This window comes from Urocitellus parryii, chromosome 1, assembly GCF_045843805.1.
Source record: "Urocitellus parryii isolate mUroPar1 chromosome 1, mUroPar1.hap1, whole genome shotgun sequence".
Lineage (NCBI taxonomy): Eukaryota > Metazoa > Chordata > Mammalia > Rodentia > Sciuridae > Urocitellus > Urocitellus parryii.
The window spans coordinates 245,613,882-245,628,237 of record NC_135531.1 but is presented as its reverse complement, the minus strand read 5'-3'; the positions used below and the strand labels follow the sequence as shown (position 1 = coordinate 245,628,237).

General features: G+C 36.2%; 1 protein-coding gene across 1 annotated transcript in view; it reads left to right on the top strand.

Annotated features, from left to right (window-relative positions):
• The first annotated feature begins 1,631 nt into the window (after positions 1-1,631).
• The window catches only part of Stk17b (serine/threonine kinase 17b), a 31,478-nt gene continuing 18,753 nt past the window's right edge, over positions 1,632-14,356 (top strand). Inside the window, exons 1-2 of the mRNA XM_026408848.2 lie at positions 1,632-1,874; positions 11,583-11,748. Of these exons, the coding sequence (XP_026264633.1) occupies positions 11,627-11,748 (122 nt within the window). The 5' untranslated portion in view covers positions 1,632-1,874; positions 11,583-11,626. The remainder of the gene's footprint in view (positions 1,875-11,582; positions 11,749-14,356) is intronic.

The window sequence follows — 14,356 nt, the reverse complement described above, 5'->3', positions numbered from 1 at the left end:
ACACACACACACACACACACACCCTACAAGGATGCAATTCTGAAATCTCAAGAAATTACTGGTTCTAGTACTGGTGCTGAGACTTTGAGGATGTAGTATCTGTGTTCATGAAAGAAAAGATGGGAACAGTTTCATTGGTTGGTAGATTATAAAGGCACCTAGAAAGTCAATTTCAGTGTGTAGTTTTATTTCCATCCTAGTTTTAGGTTTCTCTAGTCAGCCCAATTGTAATCAACAAGAAATTAGATGGAAATGATATTCTCCATCTGACAAAATTCACAGGATACACCCATTAAACCGAGAAGAGGACTCAGTGTAAAAACAAATAGGCTTCATTAAATGGTTATGATGCCCTCAATGCACTTATCTTGGGGAAAAATACAGTGTAGAAGAACAGATTGCTTGATGAAAATTTGTTTGGGTTAGTGTGAAAGAACAAGAAAACCTCTCCTTTAAAATTTTGGCAGAGTGTTAAAATCTTTTAAAAGCAAGAGGATGATTCTCCCAATAGTTTTCTACAACTATTGAAAATGTAACCAGGAACAGCTCAGGAGTCTGATGAAGGAGGATGGCAAGTTCAAAGCCAGCCTCAACAATTTAGCGAGACCCTGTCTCACCAAAAAAAGTTTGGGGGAACCAGGATAGAATGTGGCTCAGTGATTAAGCACCCCTGTGTTCAGTCTCTGGTTCCCAAAACAAACAAAACAAAACAAATTATATATACGTATATACAGATGAAACGATATTCTCCATCTGACAAAATTAACAGGATACACACACACACACATATATATTTTGCAACCAATTGCAGATCATATTTATGTTTATGTATAGTATGTATAACTTAGGATCTTTTACATATGTAAAACCAACTATGTCTTGCACAGAACTTCAACTTTTTCACTGTCTTCAAGAGGTAACAGAACCTGAGTGGGTTGCTATGGGCTTCCTTTTTTTAAAAATTAGCATCATACATGAAAATCAGCAATACATCCTATTATATGGACCCTCTCTACATTGCCTTCAGCCAATGTGTCTGGACACCATTTGGTGGAGCGAACTTAAGCAGGGGGGCCCAGTTTCCACAAATCCCCAAGCGATGTTGATGTTCCAAGAACTTCTGCCAAGATGCAGCAAACTGGACTCTCCACTTGAAGGGTAGGTTCAGGTCATAAGGAAGATAATCCGAAAGAGTCAGAAACAGGTCTTTGGTAGGCACAGAAGTTTGGTAACGACTTGCACGCACCTGGGACAAAATTTGCTTCTCCCACTGTCCGGTTATTCACACCTCGTGGAATGACCAGACTGAATGTGGGAAGAGGTGCATTCAGAGTTACAGGACTGCGCGTGGCCTCAGCGAACCGCCTCACCCTTCCGGGACTGCAGACACCCAAGCTCAACACCTGCTTGTAGGGCCGCCCAGCCACAGGGCTGTGGGGTGCGGGCCACGCCCTCTCACCGCTGGGTCCCGCCCCTCAGCACGCGCCGCTGGCTGGCTGGCGCCCCGCCCGTCACATGGCAGCCCCACCCTCCGCACACGCTCCGGTTGGCTCTCCCGACCCAGGGGGTGGGATCTAGCAAACTGCTCTGCCCCAGACGCTGCTGCAGTTTTCAAACCTCAACTGTAAACTTCGGTCCTCTTCTTCACCACGGTCGCCGCGAGGCACTTCGAAGGGGACCAGTTCACAAGTGTTGACCTCTGTCTGGAATAGTAAGCGTGGACTCTGCCAAGTTCCGAGTTACCCGGCGCCTCACCTGGCTAGAGCTGGAGAACGCGTCCAGTTGCGGCCACCCGCGTGGAGCGGGACGGGAGCCCAGGGACCGGAGCCCCCTCCAAGGGGGCAGCCTGGAGAGAGCCTGCAGCGTCCGGAGCGGTCAGTGTACTGCGCCTCGCGGGTCCGCGGTGCAGCCGGGATTGGGGGGTGAACTAAGATTGCGACTCCGAACCCCTGAATCGGTTCAGAGACCCCGGAGCGGGTCGGGACTCTGGAGAGGTCCCAGCGTTGTGGCCGGGGGTCTTAGGTCTACCGGGAATCCGGCCTTGCGGAGATGGGCTCTGAACTGTCGCCCCCGTCCCACGCCGGCCCCGCCGCTACGGGCCCCTCTCCGCAGTCGGGCTGGTGTCCTGGGGCAGTCTACAGCGAGTGCTCCCCGGGGGGCGGCTGGGTCCGCTGACCCGCTTCCCAATCCCGGGGGCACTTGTGCGTGCGGTCGGCCTGCCTTCCACCCCCGTCCCGCACCGCGGCCCCTCGGGGGTCGCCACGCGGCGGGCCCACCCGCGCCCCTTCCACGTCCCGTTGACGTGGTCCTCCGAATTCCCCTTGAGTTCCCTTCGTGGTGTCAGCACGGGACGGGACGTGTTCATGTCTGCGCTGGGGGACACGTCATGTCCACAGCTGTCTGTCGTGAGGAGAAAGTTTGTGCTCATCTGCGGGGCATTTTCAGTCATCGCTTGTGAACAATTTTTTAAAATCAGTGAATAGAGGACAAGAAGAACTGCAGCTGTTTCAGTTACTTTTCAGTAATCAGCTCTTACTCGAATGCCCTGGAAACCACTTTGTGTACAAGACCAATCCTTAAAGTGTACATCTACACGATGGCCACGATTTTGACGTTTACCCAGGCTCTTTGTTTTATTGTAGGTAAAAGCGCTTCATTTGCATTCCCTCAGAGGACTAGATAAATGGAGACAAAGTTGAGAGAAACTTTATTGCCAGCTGGTAGCTGGTATTAGATTTTCCTGTCTATCTGTGTTGGGACTAGAGACACTCAGACATGACTTTGCATTTTGAAGTTAAGAAGAAAAATGCTTTTAAAGAGTCCAACCATAATACTGATCAGATTTCAATAATATTTGAATACATCAGGTCTTTGTATCACATTCACCAATTGTTTAGCAGAGGTGATGTTTACATCCATGCTAATAATGAATGATTAGGTGAACCTTGCAGGGATGTATGATATGGTGTGGTCTGTCAAGTCTATGCGAATGTGTGTGCTGAAACGCAGTCTGTAGAACTGACTGAGCAAGTAGTGTATGTAACCTGGCATTTTGAACCCAGGAGCACAGTTGTAATACAGGAAAAGATAATTTCTCATAGGTCCAGCATTCTGCAGTTTTATGGTAAACTGTCTAGAAGTAGTTTTCAGCAACTTTTCAATGTGTGTTTTATAAATATTAAATATGTGTTCTATAAATATAAAGTTGTATATTTTTAAAAAGGCATCTGAGCAGATGCTGAATTTTTAAGGAAATTTCTAATACTTAATAGTTGGAGTTATTAATAGCTGCTTTATTTTTAAGATGCACATTGTGCATGTTAGGGCATTTTTCTAAAATATTACAGTAAAATAAGTTTACTTGTATGGCGATATGTTTGAGTCATAATAAAAGCAAAGTTTCTGTAATTATTTGGAAATCTTTTTAGTGTGTGGATAGAATAATTTCTGTTTCTCTTGAGATTATTGTATAGTGAATTACAAGTTGGTTAAGATAGAATCAGTTTTTAGGAAACTGGAGGCTTGACTGATCACTGTCCGAATATTAATAACAAATTTGAAGAGACAAATTTGACAGACATTTGTAGCAGATATTTCTAATCAAACAATTTTATTTTTAAGCTTACACTAATAGTATTTTACTAGTAAACATTTAAACATAATTTTGGAAACTTTGTTTTGAAGCTGTTTACAATTAGAAGGGAGAATTTCCTTATCAAAATTTCTATTTTAATCCTGAAGACTCAATTTAAAACCCAGAATCAATTAAATCAAATACTGATTCATTCACTTAGTCTTGAAATTATTTCAAAAATGCACGTGTGGTATATTGAAGTGCACATTTCCTGTATGTAAAATTGGCAGATGAGAACATTGCTCTTGACCTAACTACTATTTTTGTGGTGCCCAGAATCAAACCCAGGACCTTGTTCATGTTCAACAATTAGCTCTGCCACTGAGCTGCATCCCTATCCCTTGACCTTGACCTACTACTTTTAAAGGTTTTTTGATTGATTCTTGGTTGTTTTTGTTTGCTTTTGTTATTAGAATTCTTTTGAATTTATTGTATCACAAACATCAATAGTCATTTAAGTATTACCTTTCTATTTGGAAGAACTTAAAATGTATTCTGTTGCTTTCGTTTTTCATAATATTGAGGACAAAATTCAGTGGTTTATTTTTAAGTAGTTTATTTTTATCTACATATGTTGTAATGTTGAAATTTTCAGGCATACTTTGTTAAATTCTTTCTTTATCTTTTTCCCAAAAATATTTAACTCAAACTTCACTGCTTTTTAAAGCATGAAGTCAATTTCTCTTAATATTTATGTGCAACATGTCTTGGTTCATCCCTTACCCTTTTTCAACTACTCCAAAAGGGGGCGTTAGTTATGCATTAAGCATTGAAGAATTTAAGCAGTGAGATAGTAGTTGCCTCTTTAATCCTTAAAGGATCAGATTACATTTTGCATTCTGATGGTTACTGAATAAACAGTACTTCAGTGATGCTGTTGAGTAAACAGTAATTTATTTTACAACAGAAACCTAATTTTCCATTTGATGAATGACAAGCACTATGTTTGTTGGCCCACTCTATTTCCGTTTTTTTTTCAATGTCTTATCCTAGTTTACAATTATAGGATTTAATTCTTTTTCTGAAGGTGGGAAGAGACAGCATCAGGCCTTACTGTCTTGGCATGGTGTCAGGCCTGCCTGGGGTTGTTCCCTGGGATTTCAGCCCTTGGATAGTATATACTAGGTTGGTTGGACTAGAGTCAGTCTACTTGGTTTTCCATTGTGATTTTCAGGAGATTAAATTCTTGAATTCTACTTTGTGTTCAATAGTTAAAAGCAAACAACAGCCTGTTACTAGAATACATATAAAGAATATACCTTCCTTGAAATTGAAAACCATTATCATTTCATCCTTCAAACCAATGCCTTTACTGCCAATCTAAGGCTAATTAAAAATGGATCCTCTGCCATACAGCAGAAAGTTCTTCCTTTACTTTTGATGGATGCTGTGTAATTAAATTGCCAGGTTCCTCTTTTTCCTAGGAACAACTGGGTTTCAGTAAATGCCCATGTAGACAGGAGGAGTTGGTTCCCGGCAATCTTGTGGTTTGCATTGCTTTCCATTGCCTTTCAGATTTACTTCACGAAAATTGAGATTTATCACTCTTTGATAGCACAAGTGTCTGAATTTACTGATTGAAGTATTTTCTTAAACTATTGATGTTCTTAGCTGAAGTAGGTATTTACATAAAAACAGGGAGTCACATAGTCTGGAAAGACTGATAGATAGGAAATAAATGCTCTGTTGGCATCATATTGCAGTATATGATATAAATAATTTTGTGGATATCCTGTTTTGGCCTGAAATTCTCTAATAGCAATTTTAATATTTCTTATTTTATTTAGTTAAACACTGAATTAAGCAAAGATGAGCTGTGTTTGCATCTCCAGTACTAATTTCAGGATAGATCGCAATCCCTGAAAATATGAGATGTACTTAAAATTTCATTCTGCTATAGTTTATAATTCATATAATTCTATTGATCAAACATTTTTTAAAATTCCCACCAGGTACCAGACACCACCTGATAATGTCTATTTGCTTAGGCACAGAAATAAAAGGCTGTTGGCCCTTTAGACACTAAACATAATTGCAGTCTAAGGTTAAGAGGTTAAGGAGTATGCCAAGGTCGTCTTATTTGAGGCATAAAGGAAAGACATTTAAATCAACCTGTGGATTTTTAGGCAAAGTGTCCTGGGAGGAGTATGGATAAAAAGAATTAGTCATTTAAGGAAATGTAGAAAGGGAGTTTCAGGCAGAGAAGTATAATCCAGATGGAGAGGGGAAAAAAAAATGAGATTGGAGTGCAGCAGGAAACAATGGCAGTGTATACTTGGCTTCAAGAGCCTTGAGTGTTATTGAATAAGGGTTTTAGCTTATAGATACTGAGCAGCTAATGGAGGAATCAAAGCAGACAATTTAATTCTCTAGATGTTTTTATTGTATATTGCAAATTTTATTTTCATAAAACTTTGTTATTTGATAACTTTGAAGTGATTTTCATGATGAGTATTTTTTAAATAGAGCTGTTTAGAGGTTTATGATGGATTGTTTGTCTTGCCTTTGATCACATCATATTTGCTTTCTCCATTCAAATAAGATAAGACTTAGATCAAACCTAACATGTCCTCATGTTTCTTTCTTTACCAATTCATATCTTCATTCTTATTGTATTCTATTGTAGTGGGAATTAATGAAAAAAACTTTTGAAAATAAGTGTGAAGCACCATTATTAATAGTAGAGCTGTGTAATTAAAATCTTAATTGTATCTTACCTTCTTTTACCCTTTTATGGTAAAAAAAAGCACTCATTATGTCCATAATTGTGTACAGACACAAAATTTATTAAATGTCCCTTCAGATTTAAATTGGTAGAGCCTGATAAAATGTTATGAAATAGATTTCAAATGGAGTAAAACATATTGCTAATTAAAATCAGTTATAGAATCTATGAACGGTGGTAAAAGACAAGAAAATGTGAATTATTTGTTGAAATTGAGAGAATTTGATGGGGGAATTTAGAAGATGTAAAAGCTGATAGTTTGGGGGTATCTTATATGAAGGACAGCCAGATATTTGTGAAAGGTTTGGAAGATAGAGGTGACATTTCATGCTTCATTATATGCAAAACTGGCCAAAGGAGGAGAAATGGAAAAATATCTAGGCTGTGACAACTGGTTCAAGACAAGTAAATAGAAGGAAGATGGAACTTAAGAAATGGAATTCAGATACTTAAAGCAATTTGTGTATATTAGCAATAAGTAGATGAGTTGAGCATTCAGTTTTCAGAAATGTGCTTTCTTTTTCTGAGACATAGCTTGTGTTCCAACATATTCAGAGCCAGAGTGAAGTGTATCACAATACCCAAAATGCTTTTTGTATTGACATTTATTTAAAAAATTGCTCTTGCCCAACACTGTTTTCAGCTACATCTGTAGTCATACAAATGCCTGTAACATATTCATCTATCATAATAACCATTAGTACATATAAGTGCTAAGAATCTGTTAGGGTAAAAAATTAAACACACACACATCTAGTTTTAGGAAATGTGGTTAAGTAGATTGATTAATAATTACTATTTAAATTATCATTATTAATTTTAATCTTAAAAATTAATCTAAGCTCCTTTTTCTCCTAATATAACTAAAAATAATAGGATTTGTCAAACTTAATTTCATCAGTATATTTGGATATCACATTTTGAGTTTGTTTTTTGGGGTCCAGGATAAGTCTGAACTTTCACAAGTAATATTCTTAATAAATTCAAGGGTCTCAAGATTACCAGTTGTGATTCATATTCATTTTATAGAATAATAGCTATCAGTTCATTCAAAATTTACTCAGTGTTTTTTCTGGGCAATATTAAAGATATTCTCTTGCTTAGAGCATAGACACTAAATATATACCCTAAATTCTCATATGGACTGTGCATGAGAACTGACCTAAGATTTAGATAACGAATACCATTAGCTACTTGTCAATGCAGAGAAAAAGTAGAGGTCTTTAAAAACCCAATATATGATGGCTCTTGAACTGCAGGCTATGTAACCTTTACTATGGAAGTAGACACCTTTTGGTGTTACAAATGGGTAAAATGCTGCATTTGTCTGTTGATATATTCACAGCAATCTTTTTTTTTCATAAGGAAGAATTTATCACTTAAATTATTGAGTTAAGTATTAATGTTTTAGTTTTAAAACATATTCACTCTTATATAATGTGAAGAGAGTCATAGCCATCTTTTTTTACCCAAAAGTATCTTTTTATTGATTATTAAGGTAGTATCAGTGTAGATAATTTAAACATAGGAAATTATAAATACTGCTCATAATCTCACCAAAGATAACCACTGTAAAACCATAGTTTTCCAATGTTCTTCTGTTTGCATTTATATTTTACGTATAGATTTATATTATATATAAAATTTTCTATCTTTATTTTTTCACTTAATGGGTTAATAGTCTTTGAAAGCACACGTTTTGTTGAACATATAATATTCTATTTTGGTTTACTTAACTATTTTCTTATTAACTGGACTTTGGTGTTCATGAGTTTAAACTTCTGAAGCATTTTTTTGCTATTATAAGTCATGCTTAATTGAACACAAATATTTGGCTACATCTAAAACCATATTGGCATACATTCTTGAAAACTAAAAACAGAAAGTGGCTTGTCATAAAATATATCTTAGTTCTACTAGAGTTCTTATGAATGGATCACTTAGGAACCAATGTATTACAATATAAGATAAACCTCCTAGAAGCTAGAATCTAGATGAGTCAAAAATCTAGAATCAAGAACCAGTGCTACTCTTGTTTCTGTGATTGAATTTGTCATGTTCTTCATTGATGAATAGTATTGGGAATGTAGCCAAAATATATCCCATAACACAGTCATTTCCTTTTTTTTCTATATATGTGTGTGTGATGTAAGTGTGACCATAAGGATATGTAGGACTTTTCATTTAGGTGTAAAATTCTAAGAGCCCAAAGACAATCTGGAGAAAGAAAAGAAAAACCTAAACTGATTGAGCACAGAAATTGATACTCATTTTAACTTTTCAGAGAATGATATGTGACCCATAAAACTGAGTGTCACAGCTACGACGATACAAAATAGTTAGTCAAAGCAACAGTTAAGCTGGGCGCAGTGGCACAGGCCTGTAATCCCAGCAGCTGAGAGGCTGAGAAGGAGGATCCTGAGTTCAAAGCCAGCCTCAGCAACATAGTGAGACCTTAAGTAACTCAGCGAGACCCTGTGTCTAAATAAAATACAAAAAAGGATGTGGGATGTAGCTCAGTGATTAAACAACCCTGGGTTCAATCCTCAGTACAAAAACTAAAATCAAATAAAGAAACAGAAAATAAAAGGAGTTTTAAGAGTTGAGTTTAGACTAACTTAAGGTGAGAGTTTTGTATATGGAATCAGTACAGCTGCTCAACAATGGCAAGGAACTATGTAGAGAATATCTTTATGTAGAATGTTATTTTTTTCTAATGGAACAGTCATAATATGCTATCATTACTAGCACACAGCAATGTCATTCCATAGGATTTCATCATATTTTGATTTTCATTTTTAGAGCTCTGCAAGATATTATCATCCATTGTTTTGGAGGGATATAGGAATTGAACTCAGGGGTGCTTTAATACTAGGTTACGTCTCCAGCTCCCCCCTCTTTTTAAAATTTTCATACACTAAGTTGCCCAGGCCGAACTTGAACTTGTGACCCTCCTGTCTCAGCCTCTTACGTCACTGGGTATCATCCACATATTAGAGGCAGCAGAATTGAAGCTTTCCTTACTAGTAATCAGGGAAATGCAAAACAGATCACAGTAAAATTCCATTTCACCTTCATCATACTAGAATAGCCCAAAGTCTGATGGGATAAGTATTGTCAAGGTAATGATAAATCCTCCCATCCAGTGCCAGTGGAAGAATGAACTTGGGATGGAAAAAAGAGATTTTGTCTTATGATATTTTATTTAATTTAAATGAAATATGGCCACATAATTAGATTGAAAAGAACAGCATTTATTGTGGTATTTGTTTCCCTGCCTCCATATTTGAAGTATTTCTATCTTTTTTAATAGCTACATTGCTATATGTTGGGTGACTTAAACAAGTGGAAATTTGTTTTCTCTTAATTCTGGGGGCTAGAATTTTGAGATCAAGGTGTTGCTTTCCATGGCTCATAAGTGGCTGTCTTCTCCTGTGTATTCACATAGTCTTCACATGGGTTTATATTTTAATCTCTTTTTCTCATAAGGACACTGGTCATATTGGAGTAGGTCCCATCTTAATGACATAATTAGTACCTGAAAAGACTCTATCTCCAAAGTGACAGTGTGATGTACTGGAGCTGAGTATTTCAGCCTATGAATTTGAGAAGGACATAGTTCATCCTGTAGTAGTAGCTGCTCTGACGTTAACGTGGTTTGTCCTCCTGAAATCATATTGAAATTTAATTCCCATTGTGGACTATTAAGAAGGTAAGAACTTTCTCAGCTATGGGGTTTAGAGGTAGAGTTGTTGGGAAGTGATTAAGTTTACATAAACTCATTAGGGTGAGCCCCCCCAGGATTAAATCCTGTGGCTTTTTAAGAATAGATTAGGCACACATGCACACTCATTATTCCCTGTCTCTCAACATGTGATATTCTGTGCATTTCAGGACTCTGCTAGCAAGAAAACTATCACCAAATGAAGCCTTGCAACTCCAGAACCATGAACCAAAATAACCTCTTTTCTTTATAAAGGAGACAGCCACAGGAATTTCATTATATTAATGAAAAATGAATTAAAGGAGCAAAGTTAAAAAAAATTAATTAAGGTCTTATAGTTGTTATGATGAATAATTCAGACCCTGATGTTTTTAAACCCAAATGTTATTTTCATAAAGTTGCATTAGTGTCCTTAGATTCCTAGAGATATACCCCCAAACTAGTTACTTTTTCCCCCTCAAAGACTAAGGAATTTATAGAGAATAATTTACCGACTTGAAAATAAAATCAAGAAGAGAAAATACAGAACTGAAACATTGAACTCTAAGCACACTGCCTGTTTTCTAAGTATAATGTAATTTGTATTTGAATATAGGAAAATAAAGGACAGTAGACGTAAAGCAGGAAATAAGGGATGGCGGGATATGACAGAGAATGAACAAAAAAGCCTCAGGGTTTGTTATAGGAAAGAGCGAGAATAATAATACTTTTTCTTCTATTAAGCATGCCTAGCAGAAAGTCAGAAGTATCTTGAAATATATAGTCTGCTCTTATTATATGAATTCCATCATTACAAAATGGTAGTTTTGATGTTAAAACTGGATGCATGTAAATGTCAAAAAAGTTCCAAATAATCATGAACTTCAGATATGATTAAGACTCCAGAATAAGGCTTTATTTGTGATCATTCACTCATTGCTGTTACACATGGCAATCTCTGTGCCAGGTTCTGACAAAGGAGAGACTCTAAAATGGAGAGTTTCTGGATTTGGTTTTGGAATATGGTCAATCCTCAAAACATGTTTCATTCCTTGTAGTCATTCATAGATCAGTAATATAAGTTAAATATCTGTACATTAGATCAAACTTATTTGGCCAGGTGAAATTAAAATGAATAATCGTTACCTTGTGTTAAATTACCTAGTTGTATGAAAGGTATAACTTCAAAGAATTAGAGTTTAAAATGAAACAAAATGATTGCTTTCATTACAGTTTTATGATAACGTAAAAAAAAAGAAGTTGGAAAGATTTTCATAGTAGTTTTGTTCTGGAATGAAGTCAGTAACTTTATTCAGATGCCATTGAGGTGACACCAACTTATGTGTGTGCTTCTGGTGTTTCCTCCTGTGGGTAGAATGTGCTCTTTAAATTATTTTTTTTTACTTCGACCTATTGCTATATTTGGAGCTGTATAATATAACACACATCCTGCCTGAGATAACATCTTTTTTTCTTAATTGCACTTATATCCTCTCTCTTCTCTTTTTTTAAAAAAATAGATAATATTAAGTGATTAGAGAAGCATCTCTGGGAGTCAGCTAAGATGTCTCGAAGAAGATTTGATTGTAGAAGTATTTCAGGCTTGTTAACTACAACTCCTCAAACTCCAATGAAAATGGAAAACTTTAATAATTTCTATACACTTACATCTAAAGAGCTTGGAAGGTAAGAATACTATGATGTATATGCTGTTTAAAGTCAAATTTTGGATTTCTGTTTCTATAGTTCTGTGAAGTCATCATCTCTATTGCTGTTGTACAGGGTCTCAACTGACTGGAAAATAAAATCTGTAGATGGTTTAGTGACCTTCTATCAAGTGTCACACCTAACTTCAGAGTTCCAATGGGAGTTTTCCCTTTCTTATCTAAGGTCATGAATAGAAAGAGGGCTGCATAGCACAGTGGATTGCCGAGTCCAGATCTGGGCTCTGTCATTTCCTAGCTGTGTGAGCTCAATTAAATTACTGGACCTCTTGGTGCCATAGTTTCCTCATCTGAAGAAGGGAGAAAGATACTTGTGTCTATTTTATATTGTTGTTGTAAGGGTTAAATAACTTAATATTTGTAAATTGCCTTATATAGGGTGGTATAAGTTTCTATTTAATAATTTTTTAAAATTCCTGGGATATTTTAGTTTATACTTGCCTAAAAAAGAAATAGGGAGATTCTCCTCCATCACTTTTTTCATAATTAAATAAAAATAGTTAACATATACCTGAAATATAGTTCTGTATCACAAAGAATGATTCTTCTATAAGTAAGAGCCTGTATAAATTTTGCCTTGGCTTAACCATGGTGTAAGTTTCTAAACACCAAGGAGTGACTTGATATTATGAGATCATTTAGTACTACTCTTTTAATATACATGAAAATATAAAAGCTATGCCAAGTTATCTATTAAGTAAGTATCTTCTGAGCTTTAAATTAAAGGTAATTAATGAAGGGTTGCAAAATGGTGATTAATTTATATGTTCAGTGTGATTTAGTTATGGAGGTAAATATTTTGGTTTTATTAAAATGGCCTGGTTAGTCAATGTTTGCATAGATAGATGTATACTAAAATAGTAGGGTTAATTTTTTTCTTTGAAAATCTCAATGTGAAAACAAAAATTGAACGATTAGAGGTAATTCTTTCCATAGTAGTCTTTTTGTAAATTTTTTTTTTAGTTATAACTGGATACAATACCTTTATTGTATTTATTTTTATATGGTGTTGAGGATCAAATCCAGTGCCTCACACATGCCAAGTGAGCACTCTACCACTGAGCAACAACCTCAGCCCCCATAGTAGTCTTTTAAGATGGAGACAAATCGTTGCTTTTTCACTTTTATAGATATTGAATGAAACCTTTTTCAAAATGAAGATGATGAGAATATATTTTTCAAAATAAAGATCTACCTTATTAAAGAAAAGAACACAGTGCAAAAGCACAGATTATAATTGTATCATACTAATTAATTTTGTATGCAAACTATTTGCATTTTTTTTCTTTTTTCTTTTTTTTCTTTTTTAACTGGGGATTGAATCCAGGGATACTCAACCACCAAGCTACATCCCCAGCACTTTTTTTTTTTTTAATGACAGGTCTTGGTAAGTTGCTTAGCGTCTAACTAAGTTGCTAAGACTGGCTTTTAACTTTCGATTCTTCTTCCTCAGCCTCCCAAGCCACTGGGATTATCAGCATGCACCACCACTGGCTTGGATGTTTTAATGGTATAAGAGAATTTTAAAGACATTTTAAAATGACTTTGGTAAATCATTTTGTTCTGTCTTTATTTGTCATTGTATCATAGCAAGGAGTGTTTTGTTTTGTCTTCTTTTTTTCTTTTATGTCATAGAATCTTTTCATTGAAAAATTTCAGTGGTCTTCTGATAAAATTTTCTTTTAAATGCAGTAAGCAGTCTTTCCTCTAATTTCCCCCAACAAGCCATTAACCAGCCTCAATTTGAATGCTTCAATTGTCTGTTTCATTTTTGGATACCTTATAGGCATAAAATGTTCTGTTTTCTACTCTGCTAATGTCTACCTAATAGACACTGTTTTCTTTTATAGCTATACGTAATCTCCAGCCACGTGAAAGTCCTTCAGATATTTGAATATTTCTAACCTTGACAGTTTCCTTAAATGCTTGTCATATGATCTGACTTCCAGACAGCTTTCCTTGATGCAGATACCCTCTTCTGAATCACTTTGTAGTGTTCATTTGTCTCTCTTAAAATGGGAGGCTTATGATTGGAAATGGCATCGTAATATCTCACCCTTTAAAGTTTAAGGAGATTGTGTTGAGGAAGCCTAGAAGTTCCCTTAGGAACCTGCTTTCTTCCCTCCATACCTCCTTCCTTTCTTCCTTTCTGCTCTGTTCCTCTATTCTGTCTTCCAGCCACCCTTCTTCCAAAAGCTGCATCAAATCTGCCACATGACATTATATAAAACATTAGTAGAAACAGATGAGCTACAAGTCAGTTGGCCTGCCTTTGTTCTGTATCTAAAGTTGTATGATCTACTTAGTTGTATGATTTCCCTTTTCTTATGTGAGAAGATGGACTGTATGTCTCATAGTTTCCTTTTATTATGTTTGGAAACTGCTCTGAACAGGCAATTAGATATTAAATCCTTTAACAGTATGTACAATAAAAGGCATTTTAAAAATTTTTTCTAAGTTACTGTTTTGATGGGTAAATTTATTTGCCTTTATTAAAATAACTTTGCAAAACAAGCTCTTATGGGAACTAGAAAAGTACCCTTTTTTCTGTAAAGGTTTTGGAGAACTTC